Below are 24,642 nucleotides of genomic sequence, written 5' to 3'. Positions count from 1 at the left end.
ATTTTTTATTGTGGTAAAATGCATGTAACAGATTTACCCTTTGAACCATTTTTTAAAAAGATTGATTTATTTATTTTAGAGGTGGGGAAGGGGCAGAGGGAGAGAGAGAATTCCAAGCAGACTCCCTGTTGGGTGCAGAACCTGACATGGGACTCAGTCTCAAGACCCTGAGATCATGACCTGAGCTGAAATCAGAGTCAGACGTTTAATGACTGAGCCCACCAGGCGCCCCTTAACCATCTTTAAATGAATGTTTGGTGTATTAAATACATTCATAATAACTCTTTTCATCTTGTAAACCTGAAATGCTATACCTATTAAACAGTAATTCCCCATTTCCCCCATACACCTCCCTCAGCCTCTGGTTTAACATCCCAAAGATATAACACTCTAATTTGAATTTATACTAGTTTAGCTTCAGTTAACAACTACAAAAACTCTGCTCTGTTACAGCTTCATCCCCCTCCTTTCAGTTGCTGATATAACAGAATTACATCTTTGTACATTGTGTGCCCCAAAACATAACTCAAAAATATTTTAAATTATCTTAAATTATGTAGAAAGCAAAAAGAAAAGTTACAAGCTGCTATTACAATGATACTAGCTTTTATAATTGCTCACGTGCGGGGCGCCCAGGTGGCTCAGATGGTTAAGCGTCTGCCTTCGGCTCGGGTCATGGTCCCAGGGTCCTGGGATCAAGTCCCTCATCGGGCTCCCTGCTCAGCAGGAAGCCTGCTTCTCCTTCTCCCTCTGCTGCTCCCCCTGCTTGTACTCTCTCGCTCTCTCTGTTGAATAAATAAATAAAATCTTAAAAAAACATACAGCTTCAATTTACTGTCTAGTATCCCTTCATTTCATACTGTACAACACTGTTGAGTGTTGCTTCCAGGGTAGGTCTAGTGGTAATAAACTCCCTCAGCTTTTGTTTACCTCGAAATGTCTTAATTTTTTCTTCAGTTTCGAACAATAGTTTTTTCTGGAAGTAGGATTCTTGCTTGAGTGTTCTTTTTCTTTTAGCACTTGGAATATTTTGGCCCACTGCCTTCTGGCCTTCAAAGTTTCTGATTAGAAATCTGCTGGTTATCTTTTTTTTTTTTTTTTAAAGATTTTTATTTATTTATTTGACAGAGACAGAGATAGCGAGAGCAGGAACACAAGCAGGGGGAGTGGGAGAGGGAGAAGCAGGCTTCCTGTCAAGCAGGGAGCCCGATGTGGGACTCGATCCCAGGACCCTGGGATCATGACCTGAGCCGAAGGCAGACGCTTAACGACTGAGCCACCCAGGCGCCCTAGAAATCTGCTGGTAATCTTAATGAGGATCCCTTGATACGACAGATTACTTCCCACTTGCTTCTTTCAAGATTCTGTCATTGTCTTCTAAAAGTTTGATTATAATGTGTCTGTGTGGGTCTCTTTGAGTTCATCTTGGAGTTCATTGAGCTTCTTGGATGTTTGTTTTCAAGTCTTCCATCAAATTTGGGACGTTTTCAGCCTTTTCTTCTTCAGTTATTTTCTCTCCCCCACCCTTCCCTCTTTTTCCTTCTGGGGCTCCCAAAATGCCTGTGTTGGTCCACTTCATAGTGTTGCACAGATCCCTTAGGTTCTGTTTACTTTTCTTCAATCTTTTTTGTTTCTGTTCCTCAGATTGAATAATTTCCATTGTCCTGTCTTGAAGTTTGCAGATTCTTTCTTTTGCCTTGAACGGGCCATACTTTTTCTGGTTCTTTGTATATGTTGTAATTTTTCGTTGAAAACTGGACATTCTTTGGGTCATTACAGAAATCAGATTCTCTTCCTTCCCCAGGATTTGCTGTTTTTTGGTGGTGTTTTGTTTGTTTATTTGTTTGCTTATTCATTTTTGTATTGTTGTAGGCTGTCCTGTGCCAAGGATCAGTATGAGGTATAAACTCAAGGTCTTTCAGATCTGTTCTGAGCCTGCCCTTTCCCTAGGCATGCACAGTTACTTTCTGATTTTCCCTGTATATGAAGTTGTTTTAGAATGTTCTAGCCTTTAGTATCTGCGCTTTAGGAAAGAAGGGGAAAATGAAGAGTGGCAAAAAAAGGACCCTGGCCTTTTAAATCTTCCCATAGTCACTTGAGCTGTAGTGAGGGGCTTGTGGCACGGGGGAAAGTGCAGCAGTGGCCACTGCCCTTTCCCTGCACTTCTCATCGGAAGCAGCAACAGTGATTAGGGCACAGGCCTTTGGGAGGACAGGTTCCTTTTTTGCCCTCTCTGGCTTCGGGAAGCTGTATGCAGGCTGCTTCGGGAACATGTGCACAGCTGCCTACAAATGGAATTGGAGGATGGTATACTAAAGTTGACCAAACTAACTTTAGTTTACCGTCCAAGCCTTACCCTGAAAGTTGCAGGCCTTTAAGAGGCTCTAGAATTCCAAAATAGTTACATCAGACAGACTCTATCAGGGCAGTTATTATCTAGATGGAGAGACAGATTCCTGGTGCCTTCTACTTTGCCACTTTTCCAGAATCTTCTCTGTTCTTTTTCCTTTTTTTTTTTTTAAATTAAGACTTTATATTTTTAGACCACTTTTACGTTAACAGCAAAATTAAGGGGAAGATAGAGATTTCCCATATAACCCCTCCCCATCAGATGCACAGCCTCCCCCTTTATTAACATCCCCCATCAGATTGGTAAATATGTTACAATCAGTGAACCTCCATTGACATATCATTATTACCCAAAGTCCATGGTTTACATTGTGGTTCATTCTTAGAATTGCACATTCTGTGGATTTGGACGAAGGTATAATAACGTGTATCTACTGTTGTAGTATCATATGGAGTGTTTTCACTGACCTGGAAATCCTCTGTGTTCTACCTATTAATCCCTCCCTCCCACACACAACCCCTGGTAACCACTGATCTTTTTACTGTCTCCATAGTTCGCCTTTTTCAGGATGTCATGTAGTTGGAATCATACAGTATGTAGTCTTTTTCAGATTGTCTTCTTTCACTTAGTAATATGCATTTTAAACTTCCTCCGTGTCTTTTTATGGTTTCATAGCTCATTTCTTTTTAACACTAAATAATAATCCATTGTCTGAAGGTACTGTAGTTTGTGTGTCCATTATCCACTAAAGGACATCTTGGTTGCTTCCAAGTTTGGGTAGTTATCAAAAAAAAACCTAGTTTAAACATTTGTGTGCAGGGTTTTTTGTCAATGTAAGTTTTCAGCTCCTTTGGGTAAATACCAAGGAGTGCAGTTGCTGGATCACATGGTAAGAGTATGTCTAGTTTTGTAAGAGACCACCGGATGGCTATATCATTTTGCATGCCCCCATCAGTGAATTAGTTTCTGTTGGCTTCAGTCCTCACCAGCATTTGGTGATGTTAGTGTTCTGGATTTTGGCCATTCTTATAGGTGTATAATGGTATCTTGTTTTGTTGTTGTTTCTAAGATTTTATTTATTTGCCAGAGAGAGAGCTCGCCTTTGCATGCAAGCAGGGGGAGGGGCAGGCAGAGGGAGAAGCAGGCTTCCTGCTGAGCAAGGAGCCTGACATGGGACTCTATCCCAGGAGCCTGGGATCATGACCTGAGCTGAAGGCAGAGGCTTAACCAACTGAGCCACCCAGGCATCCCAGTGGTATCTTGTTTTAATTTGCATTTTCCTAATAACATAAAATGCCAAGCATCTTTTCACATGCTTCTTTGCCGTCTGTATATCTTTTTTTTTTTTTAAGATTTTATTTATTTGAGAGAGAGAGCACGAGCGTGTGGGGAGGGGCAGAGGGACAGGCAGACTCCCCACTGAGTGGGAAGCCCCATGCGGGGCTGGATCCCAGGACCCTGAGATCATGACCTGAGCTGAAGTCAGACGTTTAACCAGCTGAGCCCCCCAGGTGCCCCTGTGTATCTTCTTTGATGAGGTGTTCATTTAGGTCTTTTGGTCATTTTTTAATTGAGTTGTTTGTTTTCCTATTGTTTCAAGAATTTATTGTATATTTTGAATAACAGTCCTTTATCCTGTGTCTTTCATAAATATTTTCACCTAGCCTGTGGTTTGTTTTCTCATTTTCTTTTTTTTTTTTTTTTAAGATTTTATTTATTTGAGAGAGAATGAGAGAGAGAGCACATGAGAGGTGGGGGAGGGTCTGAGGGAGAAGCAGACTCCCTGCTGAGCAGGGAGTCCAATGCAGGACTCGATCCCGGGACTCCAGGATCATGACCTGAGCCGAAGGCAGTCGCTTAACAACTGAGCCACCCAGGTGCCCTGTTTTCTCATTTTCTTGGTGTCGTGTTTCACAGAGCAGATGTTTTTAATTTTAATGAAGTCCACTTTATCAGTTATTTCTTTCATGGATTGTGCCTTTGGTATTGTAGCTGAAAAGTCATCACCAAACTTAAGATCATCTAGGTGTTCTCTTGAATTATCTTCTAGGAGTTTTTATAGTTTACATTTTACATTTAGGTCTAGTTGTCTAGACAGTTGTTTTCTAGGTCATAGAGAGGCAGATTCCTGATTCTTCCCGCCATTTTCCCTGATTCCTCTCTGTTCATTTTTTTCCTTTCCCTCCCCACCCCCCCCTTTTTTTTTAAAGATTTTCTTTATTTATTTGACAGACACAGCGAGAGAGGGAACACAAGCAGGGGAAGTGGGAGAGGGAGAGAGAGAAGCAGGCTTCCCGCTGAGCAGGGAGTCCAATGCAGGGCTCGATCCCAGGACCCTGGGATCATGACCTGAGCCGAAGGCAGACGCTTAACCGACTGAGCCATCCAGGCGCCCCCCCGCCTTTGTTCAAACAATTTCCGCTGATCTATCTATAAATTCACAGACTCTTTTGTCTGTCATCTCCATTTTGTTAATAAGCCCAGCCAGTGAATTTTTTTATTTCATATGTTATGTTTTTTAGTTCTAAAATTTCCATTTGTTTATTATTTATAATTTCTGACTCTTGAGAAATTATATTATTCCACTCATTTCAAGAATATTGTTATAGTAGCTACTTTAATGTCTTTGATAATTCCAACATATGGGTTATTGTAGGTTTGGTATCTGTTGATTATCTTTTCCCTTGAGAATGAGTTGTATTTTCTTTCTTTCCATTGAGGTAATTTTAAATTATATCTTGGACCTTTTGAATATTATATTGTTTAGACTCTGGATCCTGTTTTTTTTTTTTTTTTAAAGATTTTATTTATTTATTTATTAGAGAGCGAGCGAGAGAGAAACAGCATGAGAGAGGAGAGGGTCAGAGGGAGAAGCAGGCTCCCCGCTGAGCCGGGAGCCGGATGTGGGACTCGATCCCAGGACCCTGGGATCATGACCTGAGCCAAAGGCAGTCGCTTAACCAACTGAGCCACCCAGGCACCCCTAGACTCTGGATCCTGTTAAAAGCCTCTGGTTAATGTTGCTTTTTTTGTTTGTTTCTTTTAGCAGTCGGTCAACCCAGTTAGGTTCACACCTCAAGTCTCTTCTTGCCTTCCATGGGCAAGATTTCAATGTCAGTTTAGTTTTTAAAACCTTTGATCTGCATCTTTGGATCTTTTTTGCAAATGAGACTGGAGTGGTGGTCTATAACATGTTCACTTCTCGGTGTGTTTGCTGAGTCTGTTTGGTTTTTGTTGTTTGGGGGCTGTTCTGCACATGAATAGCTCAAGCTGAACCTAGGGTTTGTGCTGATTGATGCTCAAATTTAGGGGAATCTCCTCCTCTAGCCCACCTCTCTGGGGTTGCCCCTTTACTCTTTGACCCACTTGAGCCCCCACTTTTGGTTCTCTGGCCACAAGTACTGGATTTTTTTCAAAGATTTAGCTGCCCACATGTACGGTTGTTACTGGTGCCCCTTGGGCAAAGCAAGGAGGGAAAAGTGGAAAAAAGATATTACTTGGCACTCTGGACCACCAAGACTCTCTTTATGGCTACACTCACTGCCAGGGCTCCCTGGGGAGCTGCCCTTGAGCTGTGAGTTTCATCCAGATTTCCAGGTCTCAGGGGCCCCTTTTCCCAGTCTTCTGGCTGGAAAGATGAAATTTCTGTTGGAGTTTTAGCTGCCTGTTGGAACTCCTGCCGTAGCCTTGCTGTGGCCTGAGGATCACAGCTATGAGAGAAAAGAGAAAGCAAAAGAAACTCACATCCATCCCCCACACTAACTAGTTCTTCAGGTTTATTTCCCTCCCAGTCCACCTACTTTTATATACTTTTCAGTCCTTTTATATTCAGAGTCCTCAGGTTATTCCTTTTGTATTTAGTCCTGGGGGCGGTTTGTTACAGTCAGCAGAAAGATTGGCTTTAGTGGTCTCACTCTTACCTTATGTACAACACAAGTCCTAATGGTTTTTAAGAGCTCTTAGTATTTGTCTGGTCTGGTGTATTGCTTCCCAATCCCTACATGTTTTCTGCTACAAATATGCTCCTGGCTACCATTCGAGAAACACACAAATAGGGTGTCTGGCTGGTTCAGTCAGTAGAGCATGAGACTCTTGATCTTGGGGTGTGGGTGCAAGCCCCACGTTGGGCATAGAGTTTAATTTAAAAAAAAAAGAAAGAAACCCACAAATGAGAATGGTCTTACAAGCTGATTCATAATTGGCCATAATCTATGTAAATTTAAAGCAGATTGTAATATTCAGAGAAGTTCCTTTTTTCCATTTGTGATCCTAAATTTGAGGATTTGTAAATTTCTTTGTGACTTTTTGGTGCCTATTTTTCATTAAATGGTTGATTTCTGGAACAGATCATGTGCCAGGGTTTTTACATAGGTTGTCCATGACTGCCAGAAGCAAAAGCTGCAGGCGGTGTTGTTCTACAAACAACCAGTAGAGGGGGCTGGCAGGCTTCTTTCTCTGTTGAGGCCTGGCTTCTCCATTGCAGCCCATTGGCTTTCCTTGGCCTCGGTACCTATGATCCAGGGGCTGCTTGCAATATACCATCAAGACCTGGACCATCTTGTACTAGCCAGTGCGATAAAAGACAAGAATCACATTTATAACAGAAACTGCTGGAGTACTCTTTAATCCTTATATCTACATATCCCCTAAGAAAGATTTTCTCTAGCATCCTCCCAGGGAGAGGAGATTCAAGATAATAGCCCTTAAATGGTCCAGTTCTCATGGTGCAAACTGGAAGTTTATTAATTTGCTTAAATTAGGTCCTTGAGGTATGATAGGAACTTCATAGCTTTATTCAGCAAAATGGTAGTATTGAGACTCAACTCGAAGGCACTTGAACACTTAAGTCCTGTTATTTTTCTATAGTATGTTCATTCCCCAAAGCATTTGGTTCTTTAATCATTTAATTTTTGCTTGAGGCATTTAGTTCTTAAGAACTGCAGCCTGGCTTACAGCCCCGGCTCTCATCCTGAGATCTCCTCCCTAAGATGTACAACTATGTTTGCCAGGAATAGAGGACCTGCCTTTGAGACCCAGCTTAGATAGGTTTGTAAATAACTTTGAGTCCCTAAAAGGGACTCTTCTGTACACAGATTACTCTTGGGATTTGGCACCATATTTGGGATGTACTTCTAGAGCCAACAAAGCTCAGAGAAGATGGATGGGTTTTCAGGTTTCCCTACTATCTGGCGTGTGGTTACCCTGTCTGCTTTCAGAGCATGGAATCCTGCCCCAGGTCTCCCCAGTGTTCAACAGTTGTCTCTTTGTACTTTTCCTGAAAGTCAGTCCTGCCTAACTCTTTCTTTAATCTATCTTCCAGCTTTGTCTCTATTTGGGGGATACAAAGATGAATACAATGTAAGTGCTATGGTAGGAGGGTCATAGTAGAGAGACACTGAAGTGTCAGAATTTGAGTATATCATTTTGTCTCTGGGAGGTTGACACTGGGTTTTAACGTAAAGGAAGAGTCAGCCAGGTGCAGGTGAGTTTGTTCTCTCTGAGCAGAGGGAACAGGATGTGCTAAGGCACAGAATCAAGAAGTAGCCTGATGCTTCTCTGTGCAGTGTTTAGTTTCGTTTAATTGGGATATAAGTGCATAGGGAAAGCAAAGGCATACGAACCTAGAGAGATTGGCAAATACCAGATTTCAGGGTGTTCTGGAGACTGAACTAAGGAAATTCAAATTCATATCAAAACCTGTGGGGACAATGAGAGGATTACAAGCAGGATAATGAGGTGGCCAGATTTTCATCTTTTAAAAGATACTTCATTTGTAAGTGAAAGTAGGTTTAAAAAGTGGCAGACCCCTGGGGATAGAGGCCATTGTCCTCTAACCAAGAAGAATTATGGCTTATAGAAATGGTGAGGAGGGGATGGATAGCTTGAAAGAAACAATCTTTAAAAAAAGAAACAGTTACTAATTCTCAGTGACTTGATCGTGGCAGAGGGTAAGAGGGAGGAGTCAAGGATGACCCTCAGGTTTCTGGCCTGGGTGTTTGCCGTCTTTACCAAGATGAGAAGTTGAGAGAATGGAGCTGGTGTGTAGGAAAGGATAGTCAGATCACTTGGGGATGTGTTGAACTTGAAGTGTGTCTGAGGTGTTTAGGAGGAGATATCCAGGCGGCAGTTGGTTACAGAGATCTGGAGCTTAGGTCACATAGCATGAAAACATGGACTTCTTGCCTGAAACCTATAGTAGCGGATGAGATTGTGAGGTTTGGATGAGGAACTCAGTAAGGGGGGTCAGAAGGTGAAAGATGGCACCATGGGAATGCTACAGAAGCAAGCAGCAGAAGAATAAGCCTGGAAAGAGATGAAGGACTAGTCGGACAGGAGAATCAGGAAAGAATGGTGTTGTGGAAGCCGCAGGGGTAGATAGTTTTAAGGAGGAGTGATCAACAGTGTCAGATATCACAGAGACAGGGTCGAACAGGACAGAGAAACATCCACTAAAGTTGTCCACATGGAAGTCACCGGGCCCTATGCCAAGAAGAGTTTTGGTGATCAGTTGGGGCAGGATCTAAAGTGCAGTGAGTTGAAAAGTAAAGGGGAGATAGTAGAGACAATAAAAATAGGCTTGATTATGAAGTGAGGGGAATGTTTGTAATCTCCGCCCCCTCAAACCAGAGCCTGCAGTGAGTGTGGTTCTGTGATTTTGCTCCTGCCGTGCTCAGCTCCTTGAATGTGGGAGCAGAGAACTTGGCTGGTTTGACTCCAAGTGGGCTTTTTGAGGGAGCAGCTGTGAGTGTTTTTGTTGCTAGAAGACTTTCAAGATCCTTTTGTTTAAGTGTAGGAACATTTCCAACAGTTCAGAGCCTAGCAGGATAATGACCGGTCAATGAACTGAGTTCCATTGTTTGACTGATTTGTAGCAGAGATGCTCATTTATTCAGCTATATTTTTTCTCTATTCCTGCTCTTTCTCTATTCTTTATTCATACTGTTGGGTAATGATGGTTAAAATAAATAATTTTATTTAGAATGAGGGTTCATATTTTCCAGCTCAGTTGGATCTTTAAAACTGCTTTGGGGGCGCCTGGCTGGCTCAGTTGGTTAAGCATCTGATTTCGGTTCGGGACAAGATCTCAGGGTCCTGGGGTCAAGATCTCAGGGTCCTGGGGTCGAGTCCTGCGTCAGGCTCCTTGCTCAGTAGGGTGTCTCTCCCTCTGCCTGCAACTCCCCCTGCTTGTGCGCTCTCTGACAAATAAATAAAAATCTTAAAAAAAAAAAAAAAAAAAAGGATCTCAGGATCCTGGGATTGAGCCCAGCAATGGGCTCCTCCCTCTCCTTTTCTCTCTCTCACAAACAAACAAACCTGCTTGCTGGTCTTATTCCTGGTCCCATCCTAACCTCCCAGATGGTAACTTCACTTCTGCTTCACTGAGAAAATTATCCAAAATGAACTCCTTTCCCTTCATATCCCTTCAGATTTGCTCCCCCCCCCGCCAGCCCCACCACATTGCTGTGGTCTCAGTGGAACATGATGAGCCTCTTCGCTGAAACTTTGGACTTTTGTTTTTCTGAGGGTCTTTTTCCCTTTCTCCCCTATAATTTCAGTCTTTCCTCAGCTTATCTCCTTAGCTGGCCAACATGCTCCAGTGTCCCTCCAGAACCTACCCTCCTCAGGCTGTAATTGCTCTTTTACTTCTACCTGTCAAGAGGTTATTTTGGACTGTGATGCTGAGCAGAACCAGACCCATAACCACTGTGAGCAGGCAAGGTCCGTATCTAACATGGCCAGGCTACCGTGTGCAGCCTTGCGGGCGTCCAGTGTACCCTCAGACCTCGTGTCTTCTCGGGCTCCGCCTGTGCTGATGCTCCATCTGCCCACTCAGAGCTCTGTTGCTTGAGCTTGGTGCATCCACAGCCTGCCCCAGTCCCTGCCACATCAGCTGCTTTCCCTCGCACCTCACTGTATCTTCCCAGGGCCTAGACTGTGGCTTTTGGCCCTTTAGGCTCCGCAATCCCCGTGGCTTCTTATCCACTGGGTCCCATCTGTCCACCTGGTTCAGCAATGCTGGTGGAAGGAGGGTATTTGGCAGGTACCAGATTCAGAGCTGGGGCTACTGGCAGCACTCCTCCTCCACCCCCAGGATGCCTTCCCAGGGCTGCTCAGCCTACAGTCACGCAGGAAGCCAGTGTCCTTGGAACCCAGTGGAAGGGGAACCTCTTCATGGGTGGCTTAGATGGTAGCTCCAGGATCTGGTGAGGAACCAGACCACCAGTGCTGGGAAGGACCTCACGTACCTTCGGCACTGTCGCAGTTTAGCTGCTTTCGTCCTGTCAATCTCACGTTTCACTTCAGACACCTCTTGTGGGGGTCTTTCTGGTGCCCAAACTTTTGGACACTTTTCAAATTTAATGAGACACCATATTATGGTAATCAGTATCTCCCTGAAGCATTTTGATGTAGGGGAGGTAGCCATTCATAAACTAATGTAGGCGAAGCAGCCCTAAGGATCTTCCTTAAATTCCTCCGGAATTATACTATACCACACTGGTCTTTGCTTTTAGTAATGAAATATCAAATTAGGCTTGGAGGGAACTTTCTTCTTCCTAAGAATTAAAGTTGCCAAATGACTCTGATTGGTCTTTAGTCTCCTTTAAGTCTTTGATTTATAGTACATGTCATAAGTAAAACGCTTTAGTTGTCTGACTTTGCCTTTCCATCCTTTGCCCCATGTCCCACCCTCAAACCTTGTCTTCTATTCCCTCCCGACATTCTCCATTGAATCAGAGTTGCGGGACAGGCCAATCAGACTAACTTCCTTCTCTCCTTGCACATCTCCCCGCGTGCTGTCTTTTAACTAGCCTTTCACAAAGATCCTCTGAAACCCCTTCGGTACCCTAAGCACAGACCCCATTGCTTCTGCTATTGCATCTGCCTCTTAGACCCTCCTCATAGGTTGTTTCATCAGACATGAGCCAAACCTAAATTTGCTTTGGTGCCAGAAAAACTGGGGTTCAGTTGAACAAAGAACATCAATACAAACTGTACTGAAAACAAGTTTGTTTAAAATCTGAGGGGCAGTGAGGAGAATGCCTTTCAAAAGCCTTTCAAAAGGATGCCTTTCAAAAGTCAAAAAACTTTAGAGTCAAATAAAGGGGAATTTTCACATCAAAATTTGGTTGCCATGTGTTGTCAGCCTGCCTGATGCAGCCACTCATGGCTCCCAAGAATTCCTGAGCTGGGTTAATGGGGTCATATTGTGAATGCCTCACCTCCAAGTGATTTGAGTCCAGTGAAATCTCATTAGGGTTAAGAATGTTTGGGATCCTTAGTACTTTGATTTTTGTTTTCGGAAATTGGGCTTTATCTTATAATTTCAGTTCATCTAAATATTGTGTTCTGTACGTGTAGTGTTTGGCTATGCCATTAATTATTATGGAAATTCTCTGTTGTATGTTTCTCTTTGCACTGTGGCGCACTTGTGGATTTTTTATACTCAAAATGTAGAATAAAGACTGTTTTGAAGATTTTAATAAAGTGGTGACACTACATTACAGAAAAAATAAAGGTTATTTTCTCCACAATCCCCAGTCCCCACAATCCAGGTGTCACCATCACTGTCATCCCATCAAACTACTTGCACAGGCCACTGGTGCCCTCTTTTTTGGCAAATCCAGTGACTTCTATACTGTCAACCTACTTTCCCACCCTTCAGCATGACATTGTTGCTAATACCCTCTTCCCAGAGCTTTTCCTCTCTTGATTTCCCTAACACCACTCTCCTAGGTTTTCTTTGCCTCTTTTTGCTCCTCCTTCACCACCTTCTCTCTCAGACCCCTGACTGGAGGTGCTTTATGGTGCCCTGTCCTGGGTCTTCACTTACTCTGTAGTTGGTCTGTGGACTGTGATATCCACTCCCATGGTTTTGTAAAACTCCTTGCTAACACATCCAGCTCTGGTCTTTTTCTTTAGTTCTAGGTCACACTAGAACTAAAACTAAAACTAGACAAATGGCTGAACAGAGATCTCTTCGTTGTTCCAGAAGCACCACAAACTCGAATTCAGATTTCAAGTAATATATTTTTCCCAAACAGGCTGAAAACCTGACACTGAGCCCTGACTCTTCTCTTCCTTCACCCTGTCCCCACCCAGCTGAGGCGTCAGGTCCTGTTGACTATACCTGAGGGTAACCAGGAGCATTTCACATGTCCAGCTCATTGCCAGCCCTGCCTCATTTTTTCTTACCTGAGAGCATATCACTCCTTTCCTTGGTTGCTTTTAGGTGTCCGCAGAGTCACGTGCAGCCTTGTAGTTGGGGCCCATGTGGTCTTGTCCTGATGACCCAGCCTCATGTCCCACAGCCTCTCATGCAGCCATTTCCTAAAACTCCGTAATTTTTGTTCTTCTGGTCTTTTACTTAGGCTGTTCCTGCCCTGCCTGTCCATTCCTCCATCGTTTTGCCTAGAAAACCCTTCAGGGCCCAGTGCAAGGGTTTCCTCCTCTGTGAAGTCATCTTTAAGTCTAGAGTAAATGTTTGGGGGATTAGGAGTAGAACTTAATTACAAGTGCCTTCCTGATGACTGCCATTTGTGGAGAAATAGCTTTGTGACCGTCATCATTTTGAATACTGAATACTAGAAGCAGATGGTTAAGAACATGAGCTTTGAAGCTTTGATGGCCGAGTCCCAGCTCTGCCATTTACTAGCTGTGTAACCTTGGGCAAGTTATTTACCATCTCAGCGTCGATTAAGTCTGAGGGTTCAATGTGCCTGCCATATGGGAAGTGAGCAATAAATGGTAGCTGCTGGCACTATAAATGGAAAGATGTTCATCCCTCCTAACCCCCTGGTGAGATATTAAGTTCTGTTATCATTCCTGTTTTACAGATGGTGAGACCGAGGCATAGGGAGGCTGGCTCATGTGCTGCTTCTCCAGATGCAGCTGTGGGCCTGTGGCTCATTCATCTGTTTATTTCAGAATGTCTTTAAGCTCAACAAGTATTTACTGAGTTGAACTGAAAGATGAATCTGGAGCTCCCAGGTCAGACTGAGAGGGGAAACTTAGAAATTGTTACCTGCACAGGGGTGGTAACTGAATAAGTTCTTTTTTTCTTTTAAGTCCTATATCACCTTGGAGAGTCCACACATTTCAGCCACCCCTTTAGCAATGAGCTAGATATTACCTTGTGACAGGTGATAATTATTGCCTTCAACTGTTACTTGCATGTTTGTTAAAATTTGCTTGTATTTGTCTTCTTTCCCCAACTGGATTGTGAACTCTTTGGGCAGAGGACTGTGTCTTATACCTCTATACATGAGCCCCCTGCCCCCTTCTAGTCCTGGTTTTTGTTTCGAAGATAACAAGTCAAAATCTGATGTTTAATATTAATCTCAAAAAGGAATTCTCAGCCATGTCTAAGTGATACCAACCAACCAAGATTATTTTATTAATCTTTACTTTCTATAATCTGGATTAAGAAAGTTATTTTCTTCGTATTTTTCAGATAAAATTTATTAACACTGCACCTCTACTATTTGTTATATTTCTTTTAATCCATACCTCTGTTGTTTTTAGGATTCTAATGCACATTTGTACCCTCTAAGAGTCTCTGACATAGGCTCTCCTATTCCCATTCTCTCATTTTACAGTTGAAGAAACTGAAGGCCATGTTCCAGCTGGTTCTCCCATTTGTTATCTGACACAGTGTTCTCTAAACAGCTTGGTCAAGACTCAGGATTCTGAAGGGAATAAGAGTTTCAAATGCTTTGTACTTTTCTTTTGACAGAGCCGAAAAGCTTCAGCTGCTGAATCACAGGCCTATGACTGCTGTTGAGATCCAGCTGGTGAGTGAGGGAGGCTTGAACGTGAGGGGATTGGTTTCTGGATCTGAGAGGGAGGAAGGGTAATAAAGACTGAGAACAGACAAGGCTGGAACTGCCGTTTCTTGAAAAGACTGCCCGACTACCCCCATTTCGTCAGTGAAAGGAGACCTCACCAGTTTGATCCTAGTTAGTATGGACTTAGAGAAAGTAGAAGACTAGAGGAAATTTAGTTCCTTCCTTAGGGTTTGGGCCTGCGTCTCAGCAGCTCTTTGTCTCCCTTGATGTCCTGCCCCATTCTGGCCATTGCTTTCCTGCAGGGGTTATTGCCAACCAGATGTTGTATGAAGACAGTAGACTCACCATGACTCTGGCAGAATTTCTCCTCCCTGACTCCCACCCTTCGACCCTACTCTTCCTGTTTCTGTTCTTGGCTCACAGAGCACAAATGCACTTCCCCCCATGCTCTCTTTCTCACTCAGCCTCCTGGCCCAGTTTCCCAAGCCAGACACCTGGAAGTCATTCTCTGCCTTTGATCTCAGATGCATTAGTCTCCAGGTTCTGTTGCTTCTGTCTTCCCTTGTTCTCTCTACTCTCCCTGCTGCACTGTGTTCATTTGTCATTTCTCAGTGTGGCTCTCGCGGTTGTCCTCTCTCGTCATCCCTGCCTCAGTCTGGCTCGTCCAGTCCACCTTCTCCACCGCGGTCAGCGTTCACGTCCTAAAACCACAGACTCGATCATCTTGTTTCCGTGCATACCACCATTCAGTGGATTCTCCTCATTGCACAGTCTACACAGCAATCGCAGCATAAAGCTTTAGAATTGTGCGAGGCAGCCAGAGTAGAAGCCACACATGGTCTAAGGAGAATATGAAAATGAGGCCCAGTGAGACAAACTGAGCAGTTGCTGTGTTGGTGTCCTGGGGCAGTTTCCCTCTGCTGCAGAGGGCAGACAACACTGTTAAGCTCCAAATATTAGGCAGGCCATTTAACTGACAGTAAGAAAACTGATTGGAGAATTAACAAAATGAGAATTAAGGAGTTTGCAAAGTCAGTTTTAGAAATACTTATCCTTTGTCAAAGTTCCTTCAGAAATTTGTGGAAGAAAGTAGCCAAAAATACCTATGATGTTTAGAGTTGCTTTAAAAAGGACCCTTTTTTAAAGGTTCACGGGGCACTTAATTTTTGACTAAAACTTTTATTGTCTTCCCAGTGTTGTTTCTGTCCTTCAAAATGCACCCAAATTAAATTAGAAAAATTCCTCCCATAAAGGGTGATTTTCTGGGGGAACTGGGCTTCAGGCTAAATAGAGATCCCTTTTTTTTGAACCCTTATTCTGATGCTTTCAACTGTGTTGGAGATTCAGCTTAGAAAAGAAAAAACAAATCAGCAAGAAACTAATCCATGTCCCTCTGGGTTAAAGATCACATGTCCTGTCTCCTCCAACTTTAATCAGCAACATATGTTATTCATGGCTTAATGACAGATGGAGAGAGGAGATGAGGATTAGCGTGACCTCATCCCAGAGCCCGTAGAAAGCTCTATCATTACGGTACGATTAGCTGCTATTAAGAGTGCCCACTACAATGAATCATGGAACACTTCATCTAAAACTAATGATGTAATGTATGGGGATTAACATAAGAATAAAAAAAAAAAAAAAAAGAATGCCAAAGAGTGCCCACTATATGCAGTGGGCTTTGTATATGTCACCTTCGATGCCTTCACCGTAGTCTTTGCTAGTGAGTGGCTAGTTGGGTCTGTCTGACTCAAAGCCTTACTTTCCTCCAAGCCATGTGCTTTGCATAGAGAGAAGAAAGATATGTGTGGCGTCCCCTGAGACTATTCTTTTTCTCCTTTTCACAGGTGAGTAGTAGGTCTTGATAAATACTGTGTATGTTGTTTCCCAGCAGTCGGATCATTTTATAGTCAGATTTTCCCCAGCCTGGGATTTGGCTACAAAGGGTAGCAAAACATTTACCAAGGCTTGTCGCAGTATCTCTTCTCCCAAGAGAGGGATAAGAAATGAGGTTTTCACACAGGTTTGAAGTACAGAGGACTTGAGAATTTCCCTGCATTAACCTTACAGCCATTTATTCTCCCCGTGTCCCAGAAGTATTTTCAGCATCCAGCATTTATTAGTGTTCAGTTTTGGAGGCTGTAGCTTTTTTTATTTATACCTCAGCCATGATTTGTTGTGAGCCTCAGTCTGAAGAAATGAGGAGGCCACCAGCTTCTGTGATTTCTGCCACTCTCTGTTGTGTATTCATTCGGGTCAGTTTGTGAGCTCTCTGGCCTGAAGACAGGACAGTGAACCTCATGACCTCACAAGTCACTGTCCTGAACAGCACTACCATATATGTCTGTTATAAGTTAGTGATTATTGGGGCGCCTGGGTGGCTCAGTCGTTAAAGCGTCTGCCTTCAGCTCAGGTCATGATCCCAGGGTCCTGGGATCGAGCCCCGCATCGGGCTCCCTGCTCGGCGGGAAGCCTGCTTCTCCTTCTCCCACTCCCCCTGCTTGTGTTCCCTCTCTCACTGTCTCTCTCTCTCTGTCAAATAAATAAAATCTTTAAAAAAAAAGTTAGTGATTATAAAATGTCTTGGATTAGGTAGAGTTTTATGGCTTACAAAACACTATATGTTCTCATTTAGTCCTTACTGTAGGCATTACTTTCATTTTACATTAGAGAAAATTGAAATTTACAGAGATTAAGTGAAACATTCTGGGTCAGATAGCTAGAAGTGTCCATAGTTATTAGGTTTGAGTTGTTTTGTTGTTTTGGATAAAGTAGGAAGTTAGCCTTGATGGCTTAGAATGAGAAAAAACCATTTTTGGAGTATTAGCAGCCCAGTTTGACAGCCCCTAGGAATTGATATGGCCTTTGTATGTGATAAAAATTTATTGTTGACACATCTGCAAATACTTGGGATTTTTACATTTCATTCGCCCTTATATTCCGAACAACTTGAAACATTGGGTGTTTGAGAACATTGAGTTGGTGCTTTACATTTCTTTATTTGAGCTGTTTCTTCTGTGTTGGGAAGAAAAGGTGAAGAGTAATACAGTTAGTATCATTTTGCCTTGATCCAAGAGGGGTTAGTAAGTTTTTGGTTTCTGAAAAGTTTCTTTTTTGTGTATATGTGTTCATTTTGCTTAATGAAGTTGTTTTCTTGCTGTGACTGGGAATGTTAGTTTGAAAAGCAAAGTTTCTGACCCTGAGGGTTGTGTGCTGATGGAAGCTTCTTCTTGCCATGAACACATTTAGCTGACGCCTGATCATTGTTGCATCTGCCAGACCCAGAGATCAGAATGCAAGAAGATGGCCTGTTCAAGTCTTCTGTATTTGGTTTTCTAAAAATGAAGGCCTCTCGGGGCACCTGGGTGGCTCAGTCGTTAAGCGCCTGCCTTCGGCTCAGGTCATGATCCCAGGGTCCTGGGATCGAGCCCTGCATCGGGCTCCCTGCTCCACGGAAAGCCTGCTTCTCCCTCTCCCACTCCCCCTGCTTGTGTTCCCTCTCTCACTGCTGCTCTCTCTGTCAAAGAAATAAATAAAATCTTAACGAAAAATAAAAATAAAAAAATAAAAATGAAGGCCTCTCAGAAGTCATATAACTAAATTCTTTCAAACCAGTGGACTCTAGTCTGCATCTCTGCGAGAGGAAAGAATAGAGGTATGGTGTTCTAGAAAGAGCTGGAATCCAAAGTCAAAAGACCTTACACTACTTGCTGTGAGACCCACATCAGGTTTTCTTCATAATGCTGAGCCTGCACTTACTCATCTCTAAATTGGCCTGACTTTATGGACCGCATGCTTGAGAAGCTCTGGTGGCAGTGATTCTGGGAAAGCCCCTGTGCAAATACTGGTGGGAGGTTGTCATTGTCCTGAGACTAGTCTGAATCTCCTTTCCCGCTTCCCCTGAGTCAGGAAACAGTTCATAATCAACTGCACGTGCCAGTTTATATATTTGGAGACATTCCTCTCTCAAATGGAGATCATCTTTTCTTAGGATTAAATAATCAAATCGGATATACCCCTTTCCAACTCCTGCATATTTTGGAGGCAGTCTATGTTAGATTACTTCCTTTTACACACCCTAATTTTGCATGTCTGGTTTTAAAAAATGGGTTTTTTGTTTTTTTTTTTATTTGCGAGAGAGAGAATGAGAGACAGAGAGCATGAGAGGGGAAGGGTCAGAGGGAGAAGCAGACCCCCCGCTGAGCAGGGAGCCCGATGCGGGACTCGATCCAGGGACTCCAGGATCATGACCTGAGCCGAAGGCAGTCGCTTAACCAACTGAGCCACCCAGGCGCCCTAAAAAATGGGTTTTTGAGGATTATTTCTTGTTCAGTAGAGGTTACATTTTACGGAGCCTTTGAATCTTTAGGAAATGGTCATTTTATTTCACAGCATGATAGGAAGTAGCCCCGTTGGTTCACTCAGGAGCTTCTCCACCCTAGAACACTCAGGATTATTCTCTGGTTGTAGAAACATTTTTGGACCTAGGTGAATGAAGAGACGGATGGTTTGCCAGGAGTTTGTGATGTGATCTTGGCCACATCACCTGACTTAATTAGCTTCTCTACTGTTGTCTGTAAAGTGAGGCAGTCAGACTGAAATCCTCTTCAGGGTTGTAAGCCTAGCCTGTCATCTTGTTTTACTTAAATCTGATAGGATTTCTTTGTGGAATTCCTCTTGGTCTTAGTTGCCAGATTTCAGAGATTGCTGTGGGAAATGCCACAGAACAGAACCCTGGACACCTTTAGCTGTGATAGATAGCTGGTGTCACTAAGTGAACATGGGTAAGTAATTTGCCTGCCTGTATATTACCCTTAAAAACATTGTTGACGGGGCGCTCGGGTGGCTCAGATGGTTAAGCGTCTGCCTTCAGCTCAGGTCATGATCCCAGAGTCCTGGGATCGAGCCCCGCGTCGGGCTCCCTGCTCAGTGGGGAGCCTGCTTCTCCCTCTCCCTCTGCCATTCCCCCTGCTTGTGCTCTCTGGCTCTCTCTGTCAAATAAATAAACAAAATCTTTAAAAAAAACAAAACATTGTTGATTATGTATTCATTAATGTATCAAGAACTAGAGGTGAGGCTAAGAAAACTGGCTCATAATTGTGGATCGTCCATGTGTAGATTTCCAGGACTTGTTAGACTAGGCTTTAAGTGGACCTAATTTAGTGAGGCATCGAGGGATCATTTTCCAGCCATCACTCATCAGACTCTTGCCCCACATTTCCAGAAAATGACCAGGACCACATGATGTGTGTTAGATTGATCGTTGGTGTTAGTGTTGGGCAGGCCTGGCTTGGATTCTCAATCTGTCCTTTGCCAGAATTGTTGTGAGCCTTAAAAGAAATAACAGATATGAAGTGCTGTGTGCAGTCAGGCACATGAGCTCCCTAAAGAGCTGTTAGTGGGGGGCAGGGGTGGGGATGAGGGAAAAATAGATAAACCACTTGGCACGCAGTGAGCAATCGTCAGATGAGTTGTTGATCTAATTCGTGAGTTACAGCTGTGCTTGTGAAATACAAAAGTATGTAAAGTGCCATTTCACCCCCCAGAGGTGAGTTTTCTTTGCACATACAACATATTTGTGTGTGCACGTGGATGGGTATAGAACTGGTAGGGTTTTCTTTTTTTTTTTTTTTAAGATTTTTATTTATTTATTTATTTATTTATTTTTAAAGATTTTATTTATTTATTTGACAGAGAGAGAAATAGTGAGAGCAGGAACACAGCAGGGGGAGTGGGAGAGGGAGAAGCAGGCTTCCCGCAGAGCAGGGAGCCCGATGCGGGGCTTGATCCCAGGACCCTGGGATCATGACCTGAGCTGAAGGCAGACGCTTAACGACTGAGCCACCCAGGCGCCCCAAGATTTTTATTTATTTTTTGACACAGAGAGAGACAGCGAGAGAGGGAACACAAGCAGGGGGAGTGGGAGAGGGAGAAGCAGGCTTCCCGCGGGGCAGGGAGCCTGATGTGGGGCTTGATCCCAAGACCCGGGGAAAATGACCTGAGCAGACGATTAAAGACTCAGCCACCCAGGTGCCCCTGGGTTTTCTATTTCTTTGAAGAAAAATGCTAACCTGCAACTTGCTTTTTGCCCCAACCCATTTTGAGCAGTCGCATAGGAATTGGAGCTGGCTTTTGCCTCCCTTGGAGCCAGGATGGAGAGGACCCAGAGACCCGAGGGTGCTCTGGAGCCAGGCCCCGAGCTCGGCATGCCAGAGGCCAGCGGACTGGGAACAGCATGGGTGGGGAAGGTGAGGGGGACTCCGCCTGTGCAGCTCATCTGTAACCCTTAGAGGTTTTCTTCTGCAGATGGTAGAAGAGAGTGAAGAACGGCTCACAGAGGAGCAGATCGAAGCCCTCCTCCACACGGTCACAAGCATTCTGCCTGCAGGGCCAGAGGCTGAACAGAAGAAAAACACGGATGACGTGGCGATGGATGAAGAGGACCCAGCATAGAGGACACAGCCGGCCTAACCGCCTCATGAAACTGAAAAGCCCAGCAGCCATTTCTCAGCTATCCAGAGGATTGTTCAATTGGTCTTACCCTCTATCCCAACAGGCCTGATTTCATGGTTGGTTGGAGAAATCACAAAAATAAGCTAAAAAGAAGTACTCGTGCCTCTGGGAGATGAAACATGGTGAAGACAGACTGAGGCTGTCAGGGCAGAGAGCTAGAGAGAGGACAGAGTCAAAGAGGACAATGACTGTGCAGCCCTCTGTGGTAAAAATATTTCTTCTGTGGCCTTTGCCTCAGTGGCGGGCAGGGCCCCGTACACAGCTGCTGGAACCCTTGTGTTGCCTTTGATGGGCTATGTCCTAATGAGTTTCATCTGCTTCCCTAGGAGCTTCCCAGACAGGGGCGCCGAGCGCTGTTGGGGCGAGAGCTGAGTGAGGAGAATCCGGTTAGATGGCTAGAAACTCCCAGAGCGGCACATAGTTGCTCTAGGTCAGAAGGAGCCACTGAACTTGGCTCACCTTAGAGGCAGCTTGTCCTCGAGAACATCGAAGATGAGAGAAGAGCTGCCTGGCCAACCCTTCCTCAGGTCTGCTGGCAGGGGTGTTCTTTACCAGCTCACTGTTCAGTCTGAGGTGTTAGGGCGCCAGCCCCTTCCAGTTGAAAAGCAGCCCAGCAGACTGCGGACAGGGGCGACAGAAGTCCTGCCTCGGCTGCCTTTCCGATCACCTGCCATCTCCTGCCCTGAGACAGGAGCCCTGGGCGCTCGCCGCCTCTTGAGCCCAGGTGAGCTTCACTTGCACAAGGGGCAGCTTGTTTGCATCTTTGGAAAGGGCTCAGATAGGGACGGGATATGAAGAACCAGAGGTTGATTAGTAAGAATTTGAATTTGTTGGCTATGGCAAGGTTGCATCCGTTTTTCAGTTTCAAATATTAGGACAATGACCATGTGAAAAGCTTGCTGATACTGAGGCTTTGGAGAGTTCAGTAGCTCCAGACGTGTGGTTGCCTTAGGTCCTAAGAATATTGCTGAAAATTAATTTCCCACATTCGCTCTGCTCCCCCTTTGGGGAAGAAAATGCCCACAGACATTAATTTTCCAAATCAGTACTCATTTTGTTGTGAGATTACGTATTTTCGGTGTTGCTATTAATTGGATTACTTCCCACACCCTTGCAATTCCCAGGTTATTTCAACCTCCCCACCACCCCTGCCAGTTACAGTGATGTCATTCTTAACCTTATTATCTGAGGATCAGCTGAGACCTCGTTACAGGCAAATTCGCAGGGCATTTGTTTTTAAATCTCTCTTCGGTATTGGGAGTTTTACCAAGAACCGTTGATTTATTTGTCAAGGCATCATATTTGTGTCACTGTTTCATTTTAACCTTGAGTGTATTCAGTGCATTTTCTTAATGGATTAATCTAGTTAATGATTGTTGCCAAGTGACTGCCAACTTTTGGTATTTGTATAAATCTTTGAAGTTTGTTTTGCCATGGATAGAAAGAAATAAAATCTGACTTAAAAGGTACAATGTGCACCTGGGTGGCTCGGTTGGTTAAGCAACTGCCTTCGGCTCAGGTCATGATCCTGGAGTCCCGGGATCGAGTACCGCATCGGGCTCCCTGCCCAGCAGGGAGTCTGCTTCTCCCTCTGACCCTCCCCCCTCTCGTGCTCTCTCTCTCTCTCTCTCTCAAATAAATAAATAAAATCTTTAAAAAAAAAAGGGTACAATGTGTGAATTTTTTGTTAAAAAAAAGTTGAACCTATTTAGGTCTGAAATCTATTTTAGATTGCAAGAAAATTTTAAGTTTCTGTATTTGGGACCTCAATTTAACCTCAGTTTCTGATAAAGGTCATACAGTATGACCTTAAGGCTCTGGAAGACTTAAGCTTTATAGATAAGAAACCTATTCTGTATAATATTCCTGTCACATTAGTAACATTTCAGAAATAAGATATTTGCACAAGAAACTTAATCAGTATCACATCTGTGAAGGAGAGCCGGGGAGCCTGGGCCTCTTTTCATTTTATATCCTTCTATGTGGTTTTAGTTTTTGACCATATATGACTGTTGTATTCTTTAAAAAGAAAAAAAGTACATCCACGTGCTTGTTGTCCTTGGCCTCTGTGAATGTTACTGAATGTGTACTTGACAGTTGAATTATGTCCCATATAGCGGCTGACACCCAGTGTCTGGTCCCCTAGGAGAGGCTGCTCTGAGGGGAACTGGGGCAGGCATGTGAGGGAGGCAGAGTTTTGAGAACCAATGCCAGTGTCTTGCTTAGTTACTGTAGCTAGATATATTTTTAGGTCAACCAGTCTCCATTTGTTATTCCAGACTTTCCTAGAATCTCAGTTCACTTTTTTTTTTTTTTTAGGGGAAAGCCCTAGTTTTTTTTTTTTGTTTTGTTTTTGTTTTGTTTTGTTGTTTGCTTGGTTTTTTTTTTTTTTGAAAGCCCTAGTTTTTGACACAGGAAGATTTTTTAGTAATCTATCACAGGAAGATACCACTGAGCTCTTAAAAAATTTACTCCCAGTTAGAGGTTTACCCAGATATTTCCCTTGCCCCGTTTTGCTTAAAAGTTACAGGTATGAGGTCGCCTGGGTGGTTCAGTTGGTTAACTGTTAGACTCTTGATTTTTACTCAGATCGTGATCTCAGGGTCGTAAAATCGAGCCCCACGTCGGGCTCCGTGCTCAATGAGGAGTCTGCTTGAGATTCTCCCTCTCCCTCCCTCTCTGTCCCTCCCTCTCCCCCTCCCATGCACGCTTTCTCTAAATGAATAAGGCCTTTTTTTTTTAAAAGTTACAGTATGACCTACTGCCACCTCAGAGGACTTCCCATTTATTCAGGGTTTGTTCATAAAATAATGGGTACCGTTTCCCTAATTAATAATTGTGTACCAGTTCTCAAAAGCTTACACCCTAGTGAGAAGTAAGTTAATGCTCCAGAATAGTCTTTGCTAAATCATTTTCTCCCCTGAAGCTAATTTAACCCCCACTTGTGCCACATGGATCATTTCTCAGTTAAACTATAAAACATATCACATACTCTGAACAGAATCATCAACTTTATTACACAATGAACGAATGGGATAAGAAGTAAAACTGCTTAGAGATCCTTTTATATATTTTTAAAATTAAGATGTAATTTTCATGCCATAAAATTTACCCTTTTAAATTACACCATTCTTGGGGCGCCTGGGTGGCTCAGTCGTTAAGCGTCTGCCTTCGGCTCAGGTCATGGTCCCAGGGTCCTGGGATCAAGTCCCACGTCGGGCTCCCTGTTCGGCAGGAAGCCTGCTTCTCCCTCTCCCCCTCCCCCTGCTTGTGTTCCCTCTCTCGCTGTTTCTCTCTCTGTCAAATAAATAAATAAAATCTTTAAATAAATAGGGGGCACCTGGGTGGCTCAGTTGGTTAAGCGACTGCCTTCGGCTCAGGTCATGATCCTGGAGTCCCAGGATCGAGTCCCGCATCGGGCTCCCTGCTCGGCGGGGAGTCTGCTTCTCCCTCTGACCCGCCTCCCTCTCATGCTCTCTGTCTCTCATTGTCTCTCTCGCAAATAAATAAATAAAATCTTAAAAAAAAAAAAAAAAACTTTAAATAAATAAATAAATTACACCATTCTGTGGTTTTGAATTTATCACGAGGTTGTACCACCATCGCTCCTAATTCCAGAATTTTTTTCATCCTAAAAAGAAGCCCCATACCCATTAGGAGTCACTCTTCATTAACATCTCCTCCACAGCCCCTGGCAACCACTAACCTACTTTCTACTTTATGTATTTGCCTATCCAGGTCATTTCATATAAATCGAGTCTTAACAGAATGTGACGTTTTGTATCTGACTTCTTTCGTTTAGCATATTTTCAGGGTTCAGATATGTTGTACTATTGCTTTTTATGGCTGAACAATAGTTCATTGAATGGATATACCACTTTTGTTTATTCATTCATCATTCATCAGTTGGTGGACATTTGGGCTTTTTCTACTCTGGCTGTTACGAATGTGCTATTGTGACCATTCATGTACAAAATGTGACTTATGTTCTCT

The 24,642-nt window shown here is 43.6% G+C and overlaps 1 protein-coding gene across 2 annotated transcripts in view; it reads left to right on the top strand.

Annotated features, from left to right (window-relative positions):
- CRCP (CGRP receptor component) overlaps window positions 1–21,637 on the top strand; it is a 53,302-nt gene extending 31,665 nt beyond the window's left edge. For both annotated transcript variants that reach the window (XM_034988740.1, XM_034988739.1), the window contains 2 exons: window positions 14,085–14,142; window positions 20,443–21,637. In XM_034988740.1, coding sequence (XP_034844631.1) covers window positions 14,085–14,142; window positions 20,443–20,589 — 205 coding nt within the window. In that variant the 3' untranslated portion in view covers window positions 20,590–21,637. The remainder of the gene's footprint in view (window positions 1–14,084; window positions 14,143–20,442) is intronic.
- Window positions 21,638–24,642: the final 3,005 nt, after the last annotated feature.

Source organism: Mirounga leonina, unplaced genomic scaffold, assembly GCF_011800145.1.
Source record: "Mirounga leonina isolate KUSES-001 unplaced genomic scaffold, KU_Mleo_1.0 Mir_454, whole genome shotgun sequence".
In the NCBI taxonomy this organism is placed as follows: Eukaryota; Metazoa; Chordata; class Mammalia; order Carnivora; family Phocidae; genus Mirounga; species Mirounga leonina.
Note: the sequence above shows the minus strand (reverse complement) of the source record. Positions and strands in the feature narration are given on the sequence as shown.